At 36.2% G+C, this 21,831-nt stretch overlaps 1 protein-coding gene across 13 annotated transcripts in view; it reads left to right on the top strand.

The window, feature by feature from the left end:
• Positions 1-21,831, top strand: part of REV1 (REV1 DNA directed polymerase) — a 57,243-nt gene that overhangs the window by 10,719 nt on the left and 24,693 nt on the right. Inside the window, exons 2-10 of one of the 13 annotated variants that reach the window (XM_035558012.1) lie at positions 1,331-1,439; positions 2,988-3,054; positions 3,850-3,982; positions 5,032-5,200; positions 10,334-10,483; positions 12,926-13,635; positions 15,471-15,578; positions 16,701-16,817; positions 21,449-21,578. In XM_035558012.1, the coding sequence (XP_035413905.1) occupies positions 2,998-3,054; positions 3,850-3,982; positions 5,032-5,200; positions 10,334-10,483; positions 12,926-13,635; positions 15,471-15,578; positions 16,701-16,817; positions 21,449-21,578 (1,574 nt within the window). In that variant the 5' untranslated portion in view covers positions 1,331-1,439; positions 2,988-2,997. Of the gene's footprint in view, positions 1-1,330; positions 1,440-2,987; positions 3,055-3,849; positions 3,983-5,031; positions 5,201-5,225; positions 7,254-9,605; positions 9,870-10,333; positions 10,484-12,925; positions 13,636-15,470; positions 15,579-16,700; positions 16,818-19,634; positions 19,958-21,445; positions 21,579-21,831 lie in introns of those variants that run through there. The other 12 variants (XM_035558011.1, XM_050709497.1, XM_050709491.1 and 9 more) reach the window with 12 other exon arrangements.

Raw genomic sequence — 21,831 nt, 5'->3', positions numbered from 1 at the left:
AGGGAGAAATTAATCTCCCAGGTTTTCATATCAGCACTAAGTAAATAATCTATAACTCTCAGGAAGTAAGCCAAAGGCATCTAGTAATCTTTGAAATACCATGCTTTTAACTTGTGTGTTTAGAATTGAAGTGAACAGGCTGAGTCAAAAATCACATCTGCCAAGGAAATTGTAAATCATTATCAGATGTTGGAAGTAAGGCATTATAGCCCAGCTTCTCTAGTTTTGCAGGCTCTAGGAAGACAACTTCTGAGCAATTGATATGTCATGCTTTTAACACACTAACCTGAAGGAGTCATGTTTTCTGGTCTGTAGTTTTAGTTAAACTAGGTACATACCTATGATTATGATTTTGATTGGCCCCACAGGTTGTGGTGGCCTGATCTAACGGCTTTTAGACTAGAGGTCTTCCTCGCCTCCCAGTAGCCTAAATAACAATTAAATGTTTAAAGGTTTCAGGAAAAGTTTACTATCATGAAAGGCAGTTCATTGGTTTAACAGGCATCGGATGTTTTTGTTTCTGTCTTACTGATACTGAAAAGACTTCTTTGAATAAACAAGAGGTCTGTATGGGGGTCAGAGTAACTGAGGTTCTCAAGAACCTTGTGATTGGAATGAAGAACATCTTAGACTGCTGGTGACGTATGTGGGTTTTATACTGCATTGAGGGCTCTCTTTTTTTCACCAGAGTAAGATAAATGTGTGTATGTGTATATATGTATGTACACACACACACAAAAGATTTTGTTTGACAGGCTTTTTCATCCTTTATTAGTAAGGAACAAGAGTAATCAATGCTTAAAATCCTGGTGATTCTTACAATAACTATGATACCTAAAATCAGTATGTGACACTTTCATGAATAAACATTTTCCTTTCTTGAACCTACACCTTTGTTTTCTGTAATAAGTTCTCAGCCAGAAGTGATATATTTGAATTACAGTTTACTTGAGTTTATGGGAAAAATACAAATCTTCCATATGAAGGAAATCATCCAACAATTTCCAATTTGTACCTTCTTCTACAGGAGAAAAAGTCAATTTTCTATTTCATGTAGTCATCCAACTCATCTCCTCTCATTTTTCCTCCCTTCTCCTTAAGGGTTCTGTGGTATCTGTTAGATAAAATTCAACACCAAACCCACAACCCCCCCCTCCTCCAGATTAATTTCAGAAAGCTTAACATATTGGAAATTGGTCCCTGGGTGAGAAACACAGGTACCTAGAGAGAAAATACGACATACTGGGGAGGGGTAGCTTTGTTTTGGTTGTTGGTATAAAGCTAATCTCCTTGACAAATGATTAATCATGATAATTCTATATTTGTGTAGGTTATGTAACAGATTACAGCAAATATGAGAAGAATAGAATCAGGTGCATCATGATCTTCCTGTGTTTGTGGAGATCCTGAAACATACTACTGAAGCGTGTCTTTTCAAGGTACTTACACGTGCTTTAACTCTGTAATTCAATGGTTGCCTGATTTGGCATATTGACGTTATTCCATGAAAACGATCGTATTTATGAAAACCTTCCTGCAGCTGTCTCTTATTCTGCAACGAAACTTGCCTGTAATCCAAGGTGGGTTAGCTGGATTTCAGAGTCCGCCTACTTGGTAACTCTAGAACAAAAGGGATTTAAGAGATGAAAGCTGGAATTAAAGTTTTAGCCAAGTTATTCAGAGGAAACAAAATTCTAATGTGATAAATGAGGCGGTCTCCAGGACACTGTAGTAGAAGTTGCTCCCTGGATAGGTAAATGACCAAAATGGGTAATTATCTCCAACTATAGATGTGTGTACTTTCTGTTAGGCTGGAGACTGGGTGAAGCTTCTGTGCTCCACTACTGGATGATTCTATGGATAGACCAAAGAATAGGTATCTTCTCAACAGCACAAGAGGAAGGAAAAGATCAGTTGACTTCCTTTTTTGTATGAACTGTAGTTTTGTGTATTTTTATGGGTATCAAGATATATCTAATAAAATAAAGGTGACTGGCTTAAATTTTCTTCCTGTTAGTTTCAGGGTATACAAGGTCCTATTCCTGTCATCCCACTCTTAAGAGCTTACAGCCCTAAAAGACAAAGCAGTGTTTTTATTTAGGGGACCGATTAGAATAGAAAGGGAGAGATGTAGTGTAGCAGGCAGTGACCTCATGATCAGATTACACCATTAATCAATATTTTAAAATCAGTGTTACAACAGCAATAGTTAATGTGGATCACTTGGGTACAGTGAGCAGTTGGCCACAGTCAAAAACATTTCTTTTTCTCTCCACCAGTTCTGTTTCAGCTCACTAATAGCTCATCTGGGGATGCTGCTGTGTTCAGCTCATGGTCCAGAGATAAGTGTATTACATAAAGGAAAACTGTAATTTGCCTGGTTAGGTTTGTTTATTTATTTAAAGAAACCTAGCTATAGATCATACTAGATCACTTAAACGACTGGCTTTTCCTCAAGGAAGACACGACCTTTGCTTTTTTTCTTTCTCTTTTTCTTCTTTTTTCTTTTATGTAACTATTGTTTTGTGGAACAACAAATGCTTGGACCTCTTATGATTAGCTCTGAACCCGTTGGTAAAATTAATCCAGTCTCTCATGCCAGGAGGTGTTTGCCTGCATCCCCCCATGTAAATAGTATCAAAAAGGAAGGAAAAGATTGTTTGTGATTTAGGCGATATTTTGCAGGAACGGTAGCAATTTTATATAAGAACCTTTTATAGGAGAGGTATGATGAACAGGAAGAATTCAATAAATCACAATGGCAACTGATCTTTGTGATGACTTTATGTGAATTACTACAAAATTGAAAAACTGGACTTCAATGCAATTTTTAGTTTCTATGTTAAATACAACTCATATATTTCAATGCATACACACTGAAAAATGTAATCTTTGTGGTGTTCTGTAGATGGCCTGTAATGCATGACTGAAATGTCACGGATATTACTAAACATCTAGTTGATCGTGTGTTTTTTCTTTCTGTGCAGAAGCTTCAGTATGAGGCGGGGTGGATGGAGGAAACGGGCTGCTGATGGCGATGGCTGGGGAATATGGGTATGTTTAAAACCAACTGGCTTTTTCTCTTTGAAGAGATAAATGGCAAAATGGGTAAGAAGGGTTTGCAATTTTGTTAAATATGCTAAAGGTATGCTATAAATTGAAACCTTTTGCTTCACTTGAAAAACACAGTTTTTTTAAAAATATTTTTGAATTTAATCTGGTGTTTAAGTCTTAATTCATAATCATCCACTAAATTGCATTATTAATATGTGCAGACTTTTGAATAGCTTTAACCACCATTTAAACTAAGTAATTTTAAAATTATTTTTAGAAGTTACCACCGCTTTCTTTATAGTTGGACATACAGTAACTGAGGCACCTGATTTACTTATGCTTCTACTGTCTTATCTATATTTAAGAACAGAAAATATGTGGAGCTTGATGAGTATTCTCTGCATTGTTTCTTTGGGCAATGAGAACTCTGGCTTAGCATCCAAACTTGCATTACTCTCTGATCTCTCTTTTCTTCTTTTTTCTTTTTCTTCTATAAGGGTTTTTATATAGATGGAATATCTTCCTTATAGAATAAGAAAAAAGGAGTATGAAATAAATCCTGCTGTGTTAGTAACAAGGTACCATACCTTGCAGATAAATTTTAGTGTAGAGGACTTGCTATTTTTTGTTTGGGGAAAAAAGCACGTGTCTTTTGTAAGTCAACAAAAATAGATTTGAAGGAATGCTGCATACTTCCAGTCTTCTCATAATTGACTAGTTTCAGTCTGTAAACACAAGAAAACAGGACTAGCATCATGGGTTTTGTTTTGTTTGTCTGTTCAACTTAAAAACTAGGGAGGATACATGTCAGCAAAGGTTAAGAAATTGGAGGATCAATTCCGGTCAGATTCAGCCATAGAGCACCAGAAGGATGGAAATTCATCAAGTATCTTTAGTGGAGTCGCCATCTATGTCAATGGCTTTACAGGTGAAGCTTTTATTTTTTAAGGATCTGTTCTGTTTGTTCCAGTGTCTGTTCAGTGTCCAAAGTGTAGTAAAGGACTATAAAACACGTGTGTTTGTATCCAATTAAATATGTAACAATTCCCATATATCTTAAATTTTGTGTATTATGTTCCTTTTGTATTTCATTATTTAGATTTTCAATATAAAGTCACATTTAGTTTCTGAATATATCTAATACTTTACTAAATGATTTACATGAATGGTCACTGCTAGAAATAGGAGTAATTTTTTCCACCCTTCACCAGAACTTTCTTGATTTCTTGTGTCCAATTCACTATTCAGAACATTGTTTGTTTGTGCTAACCCAAACCTTTTGTTGCCAATGTGGCACCACTGCAAAGGTTTTCCAAAAGCTTTTTTCTTTTTTCTACTTCTTGCAAAGTAAGTATTCTTTTTTACATGATGAAAAACATTCCTAATGTGAATAATTACTGGGGTGATCAGTAATGTTAGAGGGAATAAGAATAGATGTTAGTTTATAAAGTAGTCTCTCTTTCTTGTAGTAATTCAAGAATAGTCTGGTAAGGAAGTGTTACCTGCTTTGTTAAGTCAGAAATTGTACAGTAGGAGTTCTTTGCTGTTGCTAAACCCTTTTGATACTAATTTTCTGTTCTGCATGTAAACTGCTCTCTCAAACCGATTAAAATGCAAGTGAGTTAATCTAATACTGGATTTTGTGTTATGTTGCAGTAAAGTGTGTTTTTTTTTTTTTTTTTTTTTAGTTTAGCATTAAATCTACTTGAGTATTTTTTCCCCCCCATCCTTTATACATATTGTGGAAAGATCCTCTGTAACAATCGGAATGTTTGCATTTTGAATCACGCTTTTCAGAAATGTTTTTCTACATTTCTTAAATGCGTTTCTGATTTGGTCTTTGAAAACTTGCAAGGTTTTCAGGGGAAGAACAATGCTTTGCACTCGTTCTGATCATGACATTGTTTCTCAACCACTGTTTTTCTTAATGTATTTGCTGACACAAAGCAGGAATGTTTCTGTTTTAAAATTTTATAGATCCCTCAGCTGATGAATTAAGACGGCTAATGATGTTGCATGGAGGCCAATACCATGTATATTATTCCAGATCAAAAACAACGCACATCATTGCCACCAATCTTCCAAATGCCAAAATAAAAGAACTGAAAGGAGAAAAAGTAGTTCGCCCAGAGTGGATCATGGAAAGGTGAGTTTTGATCTACTGCTTTTAGAGATTTCTTCCTTTGTGGAGAAAAAAAATGTAGAAAAATAGCTTTATAAAAGGTTTCATTTTGGGATTATGGTTTAGTTTAAAATAAATCTATCCTTGCAACAGCTGAGTAAAAATACCACTGTCATATTGAAGATTTGCTTCTTTGTGATTGTTCCTTAGGTAACTTTGCTAAGAACGTTCAGAGAATCTCAGGCATAGCACAAAACCGAACATCAGCCTGTTAATTCCATTTTAATATCTAGTCAATTGGCCAGCCCTCATCTCAATAAGTTTGAATAAATGTCACATGATGTTTTTTAATTAACCTCTTGCCTTGTGCTTTGCCTGAGTTTCTTATTACCTGTAAATAAAGAGAGTCAATTTAAAAGCATTTTCATAAAACTGAAATTAATTCACCCAAGGATTCATCACGTTATACGAGTTTGTAGAAACAAAACGAAACCCAAGGTTTGATTTCCAAATAACTTAAGTCTATTGGTTCTTCTACTCGCTGAAATATATAGGATCAACTAAAGTTGTCCTCAGGCCCTTGAAAAAGATGATAGCAAGGCTCAGAGCAGTTAATCTGGCTTGCATCTGTCTTCTTCCATCTGAGGAGCCCATGGGAAATATGGCAGGCAGGAACACATTCTGGAAATCATTTTGTCAGTGTCATACTATTCTTAACTGGTCTTTCCTAGATGCCCAGCAGAAACAGGCAAAGAACTGTTTCTGTGTGCATACTTGTAAATGCTGTTCTCAGTTCCATATAACTTTTTGATTTTGGATTCAAATGTTTCATGTCGTGCAACTTCTTAAATGTGATTGCTGTTTTCTGTTTGTTTTAATTTTGGTCAGAAATGACAGGTTCTTTGGTTTGGAAAAGATGTTAGTTATTTGTTGTTGTTTTTAAAGCCTTGGTGTCTTACCCGTGAACTTCAGTACTTGGAAAATTGGCAGGAGATGTGTTGTGGTTTGAAAGTTGTGGATATTTTCATTGCCCGTTAAAGTTTCTAGTGATTTTAACCAAGTTGGAAAAATCAGTTTACTTTCAGTAGAGACCTGCTAAAACTTAGTCTATGAAATCTCCTAAAACTTTCTTTACGGTGTCTTGTGTTCAGTTTCTGCATCTCCTGTTTCTGGGAGGTTGTACTGTAAGGTAAGTCAGAAGAACTGAGGCAGATTCTTGCAATTAGGCACAAGGAAGCAGGGAGCTGACTGTCTCAGTAGAACAGGGTTCATGTCAGAATCTGGAGTAAAAGCTAATTTTACAAGAACACCCTGTTTTTCCTATTCTCTCAACAATATTGAAGAACACTCATTAGTTAAATACTCCTTCACTGTGTAGTACTTTGCCACATGGGATACCAAGTGATGTTATCCTCAGTAGTTCAGTTGGTGAAAATCCATGCAGTGGATCTAGAGGTTTGAAATTTGCTCAGTATTCTTATGCACTTTGTGACGGTGCAGTCTGATGGACTTTATTTTTGAGTTTGGTTAAAATCAACCCTAAAATGTTACTGTCACGTATTGCCAATAAAAGTGTTGTTAGATCTTTAGTCCTGCCAGCCAAGGTTGCAAAATGAAAGTTTGTTTGTCTGTCCAGCTTTATTTCTTTGTGTACACACATTTATGATTTTTTCTTAATTATATGATCACGTCATCTTGTTTCACTATGGTACTTGCCACATTCTCTACACAGAAAAGATTGAATTCAGGTTGCAAACTGCTAATTCATTGTCTTGTTTTCTGCTTCTTTCCTTTGTAATCCTATTCCTTATTTACTGCATGTGACTTGAAATCTTTGCTGAAAAATTGAATGAATAATTAATTCCCGTCTTCTGTTGGTGCTTATCGCTATAGCATCTGACTGCTTTCCAAAGATTAATGAACTTACCACAGCACTTATCACAATAGCTGTTATTTTAATTTTTTGTTTAGGGGCCACCAAAGAGATTTTGGTAAAACACCATAAATGTCAGTAATTTGGAGTTTGCCATGTGAACTGTGTAAGATAGGATTTTTCAGAGTTACTTATACAAGAATGGTAAGGCATGTGTTGAAGTTTGTTTCTGCGTTAAAAGCTTTGCATATTCTGAACTGTGAACATTCTGATCTATGGTCCAAGTCAGACATTTATAAACCTGTTGTTAAGTGCAAATAGCTGTATCAGAAGCAAATGGAAGGCCAAAGATGTTGCTGGCCTGCTCTTGAATGGTGGGGGAACCTCGTGACAAAGAATATGGAAAAAGCTGAGGTGCTCGATACCATGTTTTCTTCAGCCTTTACTGGCACAGTCTACTTTCATGCCTTGAAGGCCTGTGTGCCTAGTGGCAGAGTTTGGAGAAAAGATGTGCTACTAAAGGCATACAACACAAAAGTTGTGGTTCCCTTGAGCAAACCTGACATAAACAACTCTATAGGACCAGACAGGATGCATCCAAGGGAGCTGAAGAAGCCAGCTCATGTCAGTGCTGTACCACTGTGTCATCTTCGAACATTCATGACAATCAGATGAAATCACAGAAGAATGGAAAAAGGCAAATGACTTGCCATCTCCTAAAAGGAAAGAAAAAGAAGCCAGGGAACTGCACTGTGATCGGCTTCACCACAGTCACTGAAGATAAAAGAATGTGCCTTCCTCGAAGCTATGTCTGGGCTGGCACGCCATGCCTGACTGGCCTGGTTGTCCTCTGTGGTGAGGTAACTGGACAATAGGAGAGCAGTAGATAGCATTTGCTTTAACTTTAGTAGGGCTTTTGGCACAGTCTTCTGTTGCATTCTTTTAGCCAAATTGAGGAGATGAAGATTGGACAGTGGGCTGCTAGATGGGTGAAAAACTGTCTCTCGTCTTCTTGGCTCAGATGGTAGTGGTCAGCAGTTCAGTTGAACTAACATCTGTTTACAAGTGACATTTCTCAAGGGTCCATACCAGAGCTGTTGCAGTTTAGTGGCTTTGTTAACAATATGGCCATTGGTGATGGCCAATCTGTCTGACACTTTTGAAGCTACATCTGGAGTTCTGTGTCTAATTTTGTGCTCCTCATTTACAAGAGCGAGTGCAGTGAAGAACCACCAGGATGAATAGGGGCCTGGAGCATGTGATGTATGAAGAGAGGCCGAGGAAGCTGGTTTTGTTCAGCTTGGAGAGAGCACTTTGAAGGGGGATCTAATTGCTGCGTTTCATTACCCATGTGCAGGTTAAGGAGAGTGTGGAGCCAGATTTCTCTTCAAGGTGCACAGCAAGAAAAGAAGCAATAGGTGCAAATTGCAGCAAAGAAAAATTTGAGTATAAGGAAAAGATTTCTCACAGTGAAGGAGAGTAAGCAGTCTGGAGAGTAAACAGCTGCCTGAAGAGGCTGTAGAATCTCTGCCCTTGGGGATATTCAGTATTTGGATGGAGTCAGCCCTGAGCAACCTGAACAAAGTTAGCCTTGCTTTAAGCAGGCTTTGGACTAGAGACCTCTAGAGGTCCTTTCCAACCTAGTTGTTTAGTCATTCTAAATTCTGTCATCTAGGGAGTGTGAAAAGGGGAAGGATGTTGAACAGTGCTTCTACAATGAGATTCCCACTGCTGCCTCTTAATACAGCTTGGGGGGAAAAAAGAAAACAAAACAGCTAACTGTGTATTGATCTGGTAGTGCAGCTACTCCAGTAGCTAAAATCTTAGCATGAGCAAAATCTGTAAATGCTTTTTTTTAAACGACCTTGAAATTAATGAAACAATCTTGAGATAATTACCTGGGTGGTTATGCAAGTTCACAGAGTGATACAGGAAACATTATAACCATGCATTTTAACAGCTGATTGGCTGCATCACCATTTTCTATACAAGGAAGCTTTGGAACTCTACCATGTTATTTTCAACTCTGGCAATATATAATGTAAATCATATTCCTTTATAAACGCAATATATTCACGTATCAAACAATATTTAAGTGATATATTTAAGGGTTGTTTTTACTATCCCATTTCCATAGAAACCTTACCATGTATCTGTGTATGCTAGCCAGTTTTAATTTATCTAATTGGGTAATGCAATCTCCCATTGCATTCTTCTCTAATTGCAGCAAGACAGCTCCTCTGAAGGGCTTCTGTTCCACTGTTCAACTCCCTTGACTGTATTACAGACTGGAGCTTGTTAAAAAGCACATCTCCAAGAGCAAGCATTCAGGTGCTGAAGAACAGCAAAGGAGTTTGTCACCGAGCTAAATTCTCTTCAAAAAAATTAAATCCAAGTGTAACTTCAAAACTGAACGCTAATATTAAGCTGCTTTGATGTGAAAGAGGTTCCTCTGTTGCAAAAAGCTTCTGTATCTGTGACAGCATTCAGTATGACAAGTAGTACACGAATGAGAGGTGGAATATAGGCTAAGAATATTGTTATCTTTTCTACCAGCAACAGGCATTGGGATGGAGAGATGAAATCATGCAGTGGTGTGTTTTTGAGAGGATTCCACTTCAGTGTCCACGATTTCACTAAGGAATTCAGCAGTTATTGAAGTGTAGTTGCAGTTTCAGTGGGAGAAGGAAAAGAAGAGGGAGATACAGTGGACCATGTAGTACAGAACTGGAATGATTGTGGAGTAGATAATTATGGAACATCTATTTGGATTTTTTTTTCCTCTCTAGATTTCTTCAGTGGATTTTCTCACAAGAAGGGGTAATTATCCTTTTGGAATGGAAAAAGTGGGAGTTCCTCTTTAATAGTGAAATGCATCCTAGCAGAATTCTTTCAAGTTCTGCCCAAATTTGTTTGGAACACATGTACTTGAATTGTACCAAGTTAGAGATCAGTCAGCATTGCTCAGTTAGAATAACCTGGACTATTCACGATAGATACATATTTACTGTTATCACTTTTGACTGGTTGGTGTTTGTTTCTGAAATGAAATATTTGGGTATGACAAACTGACCCAACACAACTGTGTAAATGTCTTTTTTAGTACCAGTCACCACATTGGATTGAACTGAGAAGTAATTTCTAGTTACTAGAGGGAAGAGGGTTTTAGAAGGGACAATAAGTATGTATTGCAGAACAGAAATGGTAATCACCAAAGTAATAGCTTATTGTATATTTTTTAAATGCTTTTAAATATAACCTATTCTTTTTTTTGCTTGTTACAGCATAAAAGCTGGACGTCTCCTCTCGCACATTCCGTATCAGCTTTACACCAAGCAGTCAAGTGTTCAAAAAGGTCTCAATTTTAATAGCATATGCAAACCTGAAGATGCCATGCCAGGTCCAAGCAATATAGCTAAAGATCTCAACAGGGTGTAAGTGTTTCTAATCATATATGCTGATGCTAATCATTCAACCATAACTATACAGCATTTTTAAATTGATTTCAGCTTTATAGGTGGCGAACTCTGAGGAAACTGAAATAAGGTAGAAGTACATACAATATAAGTATAATATATTCTTCAGCTTAGAGACAATGAGACTGAGGGTGACCTCATGGCATCCTACTGTGTCCTCACGAGGGGAGTGGAGGGGCAGGTGCTGAGCTCTGCTCTGTCAGGACAGCGACAGGACCCGAGGGAACTGCATGGAGCTGCAACAGGGGAGGGTCAGGCTGGGTGTTAGGAAAAGATTCTTTACCATCTCCCCAGGGAAGTGGTCACAGCACCAAGTCTGCTGGAGTTCAAGAAGCCTTTGAGCAATGCTGTCAGATATAGGGTTTGATTTTTCGGGTGGTCCTGTGTGGAGACAGGAGTTGACCTTGATGATTCTTGTGGGTCCCTTCCAACTTGGGAGATTTGATGATTCTGTGATTCTGTAAGTAGTTGAAGATGGAACTTCAATTACCTTGACTCCAAGGTTTGTCTCTAATCTTTAGATGACACTGCCTGATAACATGACCTGGGAGTCCCTCTATATACAGCGTATCTGTATGAAAGCAACAGGCATACATTAAAGGATTCTGACTAGTAACACTGAAAAGTAGGTCTTCATTTCAAGAGTATTTTTTGATTACTTTAGCTAAAGGTATCTAGGAATAAATATTAATGCATGCTACTAGTTAAATTCTTAGTTTAGCCTCTTTTAAAAAAATAAGCGTACTTTACATATGGTAGCACCAAGATTTGAGTGATGCTCAGGAGAGAAAATGGATTAAAAAACCCTATTACAACAAAGAATTTTCTTAAAAGACTGCTAGAAGGGAACAGAATCAAAGACAGTAGCAAAACTCTGGTAGAGAAGTTAGAAGGTGAAAAGAAGCCTTCCACTTGAACAGTGTGTTCTGTAGAGGTGACTTTATTTTTTTTAATTAAGATGGTTATTACATTTTTTTCAGAAGCACGTGTTTTACTTTGTTGTACAGAGACAAGAATCACAGAATGGCTGAGGTTGGAAGGGACCTCTGGAGATCATCTGGTTCAAATCCCTTGATCAAGCAATACCAAAGATGCTGTACAAGATACTATAGTTTGGTTATGGTGATCTCTGTTCTTCCACAGTCCACTGATGTATTTAAAATCCAGTTGTGTGTAATGCTGAGGAGACTTTACCATGAATAAGATTTTTATATTTTTAGGAATAAATAAAACTGGAACACAAAATGAATATCCTAAGCAGTGTTTCTTACCCATATTTTGAACAGTGTGTGATACAATCACCATCACCTCTAGCTATTGTGTTGTTGATGTTTTTTTAAATGAGAGGAATATTCAGACTTCTAAAAATATTAATTTAATCTCAAATTGTAAATTTAAAAGCCTTCTTTACCCTGTAATACTAGGTACCACTGGATATACCATTGTCGAGCATGCAACTCCTGAAAGCTGTTATGTTGAATATAATTTATAATTGTGATAATCTTAACAAAATTATAACAATTAACTGGCTTTCTGGTATACTGGATAGTTAATTATTACCCATGTTTTTTTGTAAGTGTACTTAAATTGCTAGCTTTGGGAGTTGGGAGCTGTAGTTGTTTTTTCCAGCAGACCTAGAGTATGCGCAACTTTTGAAGGCTGTATTTTCAATTCTACTTAAGATTGCTATAAAGTTAATTTTTTGGAATAAAAGCTTTGTCTTTACAGCATCAAAGTAAATATAAATTGCCAGTGCACTTGTGGAAGAATATTTTCTTTTACATGCTTAAAAGATGAAAATTAATTTGTTTGTTTTTTAAAGGACAAGAATATGTTTGATTTACAGAGCTTGAACAGGTTTCTCTGTGAGAGAAGATAAAAAGGAATCTAACACATTGAGATAAATCGTTTTCTAAAAAATTGAAGTTTTCTATTTGTACTTTTTTGGTAAATAGAAGAGGAAAATCACATCTGTTGATTTAAAAAAACAAAAAATTAAAAATCTCCTGATGATTCCTGAACCATTTATGCTGTCCATGGCAATACAGTTCCGTTGCCAAATAAATAATTATTGTAATTCCATTGGAGACTGATAGTCAAAATAAAGGGCTTGGGAATAGGAGTGCCCAAAATCATGCTCGCATTAGAAAAGCTGTGTAAAATCCTGGTAATGCTGCATTAATAACACAGCAACTCTGAAATTTTTTGTACAGCTCTACAATATTTTGTGACATTAAGAAGACATAGCCCAGAATTTGAGATAATTGTCTCGAGACTGTAAAAACTTCCCGGGTATATACTGATAACAACTGATAAGATAATACCTAGCACTTGAAGTGACCTGTAAATGTGTCTTTTTTTAATAAAAGAAATGGTATTAAATTATCGTATCTGTTTCAGAAATCATATTAAGAAGTGTGAGGTGGAAAGTGAGATCACACCCAATGGAACAAGTAGCTGGAATGAAGAAGAGGAAGAAGATGATGGCCGTTTGGCATTTACGGAGCTGGAGCAGATCCTTCCTGGAAGGAAACAAAATGGAATTCTGTCTCAGAAGGACAGCACTGCCATTTTTAACGGACACACACACAACACTTGTACCAGTGCCTTAAAGACGCAGGATTGCTTGGTGCCCTCCAGCAACAGCGTTGCAAGTAGGTTCTCTCCAGGCCCTGTGCAGGAGGAGGACAAGACTGAAAAAGGCATGGTTGACTTCAGAGACTGCACAACGCAGCAGTTGCAGCAAAGCAACAAAAATACAGACTTTTCGTGGAATCCACATAGGACTATGAGTAATTCATCCTCATCTTTGCACAGTAATACTAAAATAAATGGTGCTCACCACTCCACTGTTCAGGGGCCTTCAAGCACAAAAAGCACTTCTGTACCTAATCCTAGCAAGACAGCTTCCTTACCTGTGTCCAAACCTTCAGATTGTAGTTTCATTTCTGACTTTTATTCACGTTCAAGACTACATCATATATCAACGTGGAAGTGTGAATTGACTGAGTTTGTCAACAGCCTGCAGAGAATAAACAGTGGTGTCTTTCCAGGAAGGGAAAAATTAAAAAAATGGAAAGCAGGCAGGTCTGCACTTAAAACTGACACAGGTAGATACTTGTTTAAGAAGGTTTATATTGAGAAGGTGCCTTATATCTTTGTTCACACAGTGAATGTCTAAATGAGGTGAATTAGGTTAATGTTCAATATTCACATTACAGTCAGGTTGTCTGGAAATGCTTGTGACTTCGATGTGCTAAAAACTAAAGGATTAACTACTTCTGTGTTTGTTTGTTAAATTGTGACTTAATGCAATACTCTGGTCTATGTTTAATGCTTCCTTATAGAAATACTATTCCTGACTTTACAAAGATATGTAGATTGATTGAAGGGGTGAAAATATATCTATCAAAATATGCAAGTCTGTAGTTGCCATGTGAAAGCTTAAAGGAAAAAAAAAAGAAAAACCTTGCTGTTTTTATATAGTTCAATGTGAAAAATGGAAAGATGAATAACATTTGGAAATGAGATACTAACAAAAAACTAATTCAGATTTCTGTGTACCTCCAGGTTCTGTTTAAATGGGTAGTAGTGTCATATGAGACTTCTGAACCTGGCTTGTGACAGAAGAGAAATGTTTTGTCATTATATTGCACATCAAGGGCCAAAATGAAAACATGTAATTTATGAGAGGCAAAGTGTTGCACATAGAGATTAAGTATTTTGCATCTTTAGAATCTCTAATTTAGTCTTACGCAATTAAAAGGCTAGTTCTGTTCCATTAAAGAGATTCTGACTCTGCTATACTGCAAGAATGTTCACTTATAATCATATGAAAATATGCTCAAGATGATAAATTACCACATTCTAAAAATTTATTGTTAGATAAATAATGGATTTTGTGTTTATGCTATCACACCCCAGTTATAAAACATGTTAACTTATAAACTACCATAATACATAATTTTCTGACAAAATACAGTATAAGCTAATACATCTTTATTCTCCCTTTGATTTGGCCTAGAGAATTCGAATAATTGCTGTGTTACAGTTGACAAGTAGCAAATTCTGAGGCACCAGCTTGATTGCCTGATGTGTAAATAGGCCCCTCATAAGACAGTCATCTTGGTTTTGTTTTGTTTTTTTAAGAATGAGCCCCCAGTGGTAAATTATGAAAAACGGGAAAGGATTTTTTGATTATTCAGCAATTGCCACTGTTGTCAAGCAACACAATTCGGTTGATATGTGAAGTATTTTTTCACTATTACACATTATGCATTGTTCAAATTAAGATTTTTTTGTTAGCTCTAGCCTCCTCTGGTAAGTCAGCAACATAGACATGCAGACTTGAGCATCTAGAATACTTGACAAAAGTATTACTAGTATGTTAGCAGTGTAAGTTCTTCAGTCGGTAGTTGTCTTGCTTATGTTTGCATGAATGTAGTACAGCAGTGATGAAATCCAGTTGTGTAGAACGTTTAACACTCATTTTGTGTGTTTGATGAAGAATCAAAGGTAGTTTTCAGTGCAGCTGAACTTTTTTTAATCTTTTAGAACAGTCTTCTGATCAATGAAAAATGTTTTCTGCCGCGTATTGAGTGTTAACATAGTGGACATATTCAGTTAACATATTCAGTTTCTCTAACATGCATTAAACTCATTGGGTTGACGGAACTTGATATAGCAAGGTAGAAATTGTTAATTGCAAGAAAATAAAATAGAAACCTTAAGTTGATGCATTGTTTAGGTTGCTTAGCTACTGTATGTTTACATTTCTGAGTTTTTAGGAAACGTATGTTCTCTTCGTGTGAAGAAACAGAAGTCTTTTTAACTTATGATGGTTAAAAAAAATTATAGTCCTTGATGACTACTATAATCTACTATAATTAGTACTAAAGTATAGAAATTAGGGTTCAAGTTTTCTATTGGTGTATCTTCATACTAGGTAATGTGTCTGTTGCGAGCTCAGCCAAGCCACAGAGCTGTATAATGCACGTGGATATGGATTGCTTCTTTGTGTCTGTGGCTACCCGAAATAGACCCGATCTCAAAGGTCAGTATTACATTCAAGATGCTACAATTTACTCTGTTGAGCCTTTTTAAAACAAACAAACAAAAAAAAAACACCAAAAAAAGAGAAGCTGTACATTTACAAAATGAACTTTGTTATTCTTTTTTTGTCATCATCATCTGATATTCAGACTATGTGACCTTCATATCCTTATTTTCTCACAATCCAAAAGCAAATGGAAGAGAGCTGGAATTGCCATTAGAAGTTGGAGCATGTGATCATCCTTAGGACATGAGAAGAGTTAGTGGAGCTCCTTAGCAAGTTGTTTGTTTCCTAAAAATGTAACATTCAGAAATAGAAATACTAATTGTTCTGTGCAAACACTGAACTTTGCTGATGCCCAAGTCTGAAGACTTGGTACAGTGTTGACCATCTGACACCCAGCTGTCATAGACCTTGGGAAAGAAGAAGAGTAAGCTGTGTAATTCCTTTCTTCGGCCCAAAAGCAGGAGCAATAGTGTCAAAGATGGTTCTAGTCTGTGTGTGTCTTTAAAGCTTATTTCCTGCCAAGTTTCAAATTCCTTTACTAGAATATAAAGAACCTAGGACTTTCCGCAAATATTTTTTTTTCCTGTTCCATAGAAGCCTGCCAGAACTGTCAGTGTCTAAATTAGCTTGCTGTAGAAAAATTATGGAGGTGTTGATATTACTGAAAAGTCAAAAGTTTAACTAGAGATTTGATGTTATACAGGTAATTTAACAAATGAAACTGAGCGTGATGGTATGCATGTGCTCTCTTAGTTAAGCTAAGTATTTAAAATCAATACAGTGTTTGCTGTGTCTTAAACTAATGAATCATTAGGGCATTGGTGAAGTTTTGCAACTTTGATTTGTAGTAATTAAGGACAAACAAATAAGACTGCGTTTTCACCCTTTCAAAACTTCTCTCTTTGCTTTCTAATTGCAGTCATGAAATTCATAGTCACAGTGCAAAGTCACTTCCATAGCTGTTTCCTCCCTAATGCTGTGAGAGTGTGTAAGCTTGAAAGAAATCACTAAAAATAGAGCAAACTTCTTTATAAACTTACCTTAGTTACAGAGTTATTAAAATGTAAGCTATTAGCAGTGTTGACAGAACTCAATACATGCATTTCTTCTCCACAGGAAAGCCAGTAGCTGTGACTAGCAACAGAGGTGCAGGAAAGGCACCGCTGCGCCCTGGTGCAAACCCCCAGCTTGAAAGGCAATATTACCAGAATAAGCTATTGAATGGCAAAGCAGGTACAGATAAGTCTGTTTGTTTAAATTGTTTTGTTATTGAAGACATTTTCCTTAAAGTGCATAATGGATCGATTGTTTTTGTTTTTTCATGTGCAGAATTTCAGAAAAGAAACATCTTTGGACACCATAATGCTCTGTGGCCTCAGTAATGATGTGCCACTGTGACTTTTTTTATCAGTTTTCTTTGCGCAATATGGGTGGATTATTTTTTGAGTAATTTTAGATTTTATTTTATTGAGTATAAGGTATACTAAGTAATTCTTTTAAGTAAGAAATACAGACCGTCTGGGATCATTCGGTTCTGAATAAACCTATTATAGAGAAGAAGGTACAAAATGAATTTTGTAAGGCTACTATTTTTTTAATTATAAAAATAGAAATGACAGTAAATGGCCAATTAGAAAATGATCAGTTGAAGTTGGCTTCTGAATTGTGTGGGTACAATATCGGTGTACAGTGAGTTAATTTGTGTGCTTCTTAGAGCATTTTGGGCGCCTGGAAGTTCTGTGGCAACTCCCGTGAGTATTTTGTTTTCTCAAAACCAGGGCATTTGATGTAATTTGAGAATTCATTACTTTCCTACAGTAATTTTGAAATTTTTTACTTTGTGCATAGACAGAACGTACTATTATTAAGAAGCTTTATTATTGTTTTACTGCCTGAACTGCATTTACTATAAGAAAGTAAATTGCTAAACCGAAGTAGCAACTTTTTTTTTCTTTTTACAACAGTCTGCATAATCAGTTTGAAGTTTTAAGTAACTAAGTATCTTTTGTGCACTTATTTAATTTCAGTTTAGACTTGGAAATTGTTTCTCCTTTGCCCTTCATAGGTGCACTTCTTACCTACCTTGCAGTAGGAAATACTATTGTTCTAAAATTTACCGTTCAGTAAGTTTTATTGTTGATATAAGAGGTGGAAAAAGCTTGTTCTTCCGTGGTGGTTTCTGAAATGTTAGTGCTCTTTAACACAAAAAAAAAAAAGCTCTAAAATTTTTCAGATTTGCAAAGGCATTTGGAAACAAGATATTACAGGAAGTGCTGCCATTTTATTTGTGTTTCTGATGCAGTTTCACACTTCAAAACTGAAGTAGAATATATGTTAGTGGAACCCATTGGCCTTGAACTTTCAAAAGACTCTTCAGGATGCTCCAGAATTAGCTTCTGCTGTGTAGGCAATGCCATGTATAAGCGTGTTACAAAGATAGCTGTGTTTTTTATGGAGTTGGGTTTTCTGTAGTAATGGCTTGTGTATGAACTATTTATTGGTAGCTCAGTTTTATGCAGTGATGTTGTAACTTTTATTAGGTCCTTAGAGTGGATAAGGATGTGACTTGATATAGTCAAGCAATATCTGGAGAGTGAGGCGGTTAAAATTAAGGAAGTTTAGCTGATAACCAGAATGTTCTTTATGATTCACAAATTCAGTAGTATCTTTTCTAGTATATTTATTGCTTAAAGGTACAGCACATTTCAGCCTCATTGTATAACAAACTCAGTTTCTTACTGCAGCAGCTTTTTCTGAATGTACGCACGTTCATGTCTTTTAACTTCACCATCCAATCTCACTGGCTTGCACACAGGCAGGCAGCTATCTCTTTCTTTCTTGATACTTAGTCTGATTATACAACCTGTTGTTTTGGTGAAAGGATTTTTTCTTAATGCTCTTTTTACAGTCTCAATCTTATTAGCTGCAGGTTCATAATATATTTTGGTCTCTAATTTTTATCTCCATATACAATGTTTTTATCAGCAAAAAAATGCAGCTTGCTGTTTCTGCTTGCATTTTCGTAAGCTCATGGGTTGTCTTTTGGGGAGAAGAAATTACAATTAGTTATAGTCTTAGATGAAAAGATGGAAATACAGGTTAGGTTTTTCTAACACCACAGTATCTTAGAAGGTGTATGTGAATCACTTAACAGCATGCGCTTAATTGTGCCATGCCACAGGTAAATATGGTTCAGCAGGCATATATATAACATAGAAAAGTGCTTTTTCTAAAATATCAAAAATACCAAATGCTAAATTGTACTCTGTTGAACATACGCAGTTGAGTTTGGGGGAATGTTATATAAGTTGAAATAAAAAGGTAGTTGGGAACAACTTTCAGCACAAACATTTTTACATCCATGCTTCACCATGGAACCAACTTCATTTTGTAATGCTTCATGCTTTCCAGACCGCTGTCTGATTTTTGCCTTCTCCAGGTCTTGCCTATTAGAAAAAAATGTTTTAAATTAACAACCAGCAAAACAAAGAAAAGAAAAAAACTTATGAATCACTTAGTTTCACCAAATACTGAATTCTGCAGCTTCAGCTACTTCTTTTTTTTTTTTTTTTTGCAAACTACTTCTTTAGTGATACTGGTTTTCCTGCCTTTGATCTGCATTGTTAGACAGATACCTAGTGTCAAGAGAATCTTGGATCTTTTATGAAGTACTTTCTTTTTCTTGTTTGAATTCATCCAGATATGTATAACTTCCAAATTTTTTTTAAAAATGGCTATCATTCTCTAAATCTCCAAATTGGAGATGGACTTTCTGGGTAATAGAAATTACTTCTCTACATACATGCCATCTTTAACATTCATGTCCTAAAGTTAGAGGATTAACATATGTTAATCAAAATTCATAGTTTGGGGTCTTTTTTTCCATGGCCAGGATGCCCAAGATGTGAATGTTTTTTAGGCTTCCTTTCCCCCCAACCCTCGTATCTCCCCCCGTTTTTCATTCTAAAGAGCAGCAGTTTTTAACCATCATATTAGTCACAGATTTATTCTCAGCGATTTCTTTTTCACAGACTTGGGTCCTGGCCTCTGATTTCTCCATCCGTTGCTCCACATTCACCATGTGCCTGTCTAGTTTCCCAGCTTTTGATGAGAGGTTCTCTACCTTGCCTTCCATTGAGGACAATGTGTTCTGCATTGCCCTGAATTTCACATGAAGTGACTCCATCAGCTCATGGGGGGATCTGCTCTGCTGCGATGTGGAAAAAGTCGACGAGTCCAATGAAGATAGACAAGATGACAGCATCATCTCAGGCCAGGGCACAGGAAGGCACGGACTAAAGAAATTGTTCTTGTCATTCTTACATTTAGTTGGGGCACAATTTTGCTCTAATTTTCAGCTGCAGACATCTTAGGTAACTTACTGAGCTCATCATACATTAAAATATTTACGACATGAAAAGGTACATGAATTTAGCAGAAATTCTGAATAAAAGCAGCTTTTCACATGAGTTAGGTTCTGCCCCTGCTGTCTCCACTCATTACACCACTTTCTCTGGTCTGATAACTACTTGAATGTGCACGTAGCACCATCTTTCCTTCCAATCATATGGTTAGCGTGTAAGTTGTTGGTACCGTGAAATATAAATAGGCACTGCGACACTCTGAAGAAAACTGCCTGTTTATTATAATAAAGGTGTATTGGTATTAAATAGACTATAGAACAAAAAAGAACTCTGAGATACATAGTAGGTTTCATTTTAAGTAAACAGACATTTTTTGTCTATGTGATACCTTCTTGTTTTGATTCTGATGAGAGGTTTGGGAGGGCATAGTGGTTATTGCATCTAGACATTTTTTCGGACTAATCAATTGTTCAGAGTACAGGCATGTATCTTTCAAGGTTTGCATACCATGAAAACCCCAATAGAAAGAATAGAGGATGCTTTACTTGACTCTTGTATTATGTTATGAAATTCTGTTCCGGTATCTAGTGTGTTGTGGGCCTGATGGGCTTGTTAAAACTTACCTGAGGGATGTATAGAATTAGGAAAGGTCTGTCTCATTTTAAAGTTCTGTGGCTGCAGCATTTATAATTTTGTCTTTTTGATCCAAGAGAAATTTATGGTGATACTTGAAAGAAGTTGATATATTTGATGTATTCTAATAAAATATATGGTAGGAAGAAACAACAAGTTTTGTCAATTAATTTCCCCATAAGAGTGTTAGAGGAAATACAAGGTACTAGCCTGTGTTCTATTTTGTTTTAATTTGATACAATTAGCCTTCTTGTTATTTCACTTCATCCCTTAAAAACCACTTTGAGGTATCTAGGTTAAGTAATTATTAGAATGTAGTTTTAAATAATAGGTTATAAGTATCATGAACAGTGGAATTGTATTTTGAATGTAATTTCTTTGTTCGGGTGGTAGTCATGCATTCTAGGAAGGAATATAACTAAGCATCTTGTTCTGGCAAGCAGTTGACAAATTTGCTTACAGGATAGGCTTGTAGCCGTCTCAAGCGTTTGATCATTTTATTGTGGTTAAAGCTAACGGAGATAGGTCTTATTTTACAGCATGGTGTATGTAGCCACCAACAAGCTGTTGTCTAGTATTTTGGGGGAAAACAGAAATGGAATTTTTCTGCAGCACAGTATTCTTTTCAGTAACGTGTGCAGACCTACCTGTAGAGAGAGAGGTTACTATGTGGAGGCTTCTGTGTTTTTCTTTGTTTTTTGTTTACCTTGACTATGATGTGAATCAGTATAGTATTAACTTCTCACCAACAGTAGTATAGAAATTATATCAAATACAATCTATTATTTTTACTTAATTTACATTGATTCTGTTGAACTCCTAAGAAAAATACTGTAAAAATGAATATAAATATTATTTTCCAAGCAGAAATTAGAGTACCTGATAAGCTGGACTCATCATTCTGGGAGCATCCGGATTCCACGCACATGAATGGAGGTGACTTCAATCAGACAGTTCTGTCCATGGCTGAAATTGCTTCTTGTAGTTACGAAGCCAGGTAGATAAAAGTTACCTATCAATTGCTTGAAAAATCTCATACAGATAGGCATAAAATTTAAAACAAAACAAACAAAAAAAAAAGGCAGTTGTTAGGTCACATTTCCTTAAACTTACCCAGATTAAGAAAGTTTTTCGTTTTCAGAAGTTGTGGTTAAATAGGCTGTTAGAATTTAGCATGAGGTTTTCACTGTGCATGTTGCTACTTCTTAAACGCTGTTTAATAGCTCAGCCTAACATGTTACTTAAAACAA

This window comes from Cygnus atratus, chromosome 1 (assembly GCF_013377495.2).
Source record: "Cygnus atratus isolate AKBS03 ecotype Queensland, Australia chromosome 1, CAtr_DNAZoo_HiC_assembly, whole genome shotgun sequence".
Lineage (NCBI taxonomy): Eukaryota > Metazoa > Chordata > Aves > Anseriformes > Anatidae > Cygnus > Cygnus atratus.
The sequence above is the reverse complement of the archived record's forward strand: the minus strand, read 5'-3'. Positions and strand labels throughout refer to the sequence as shown.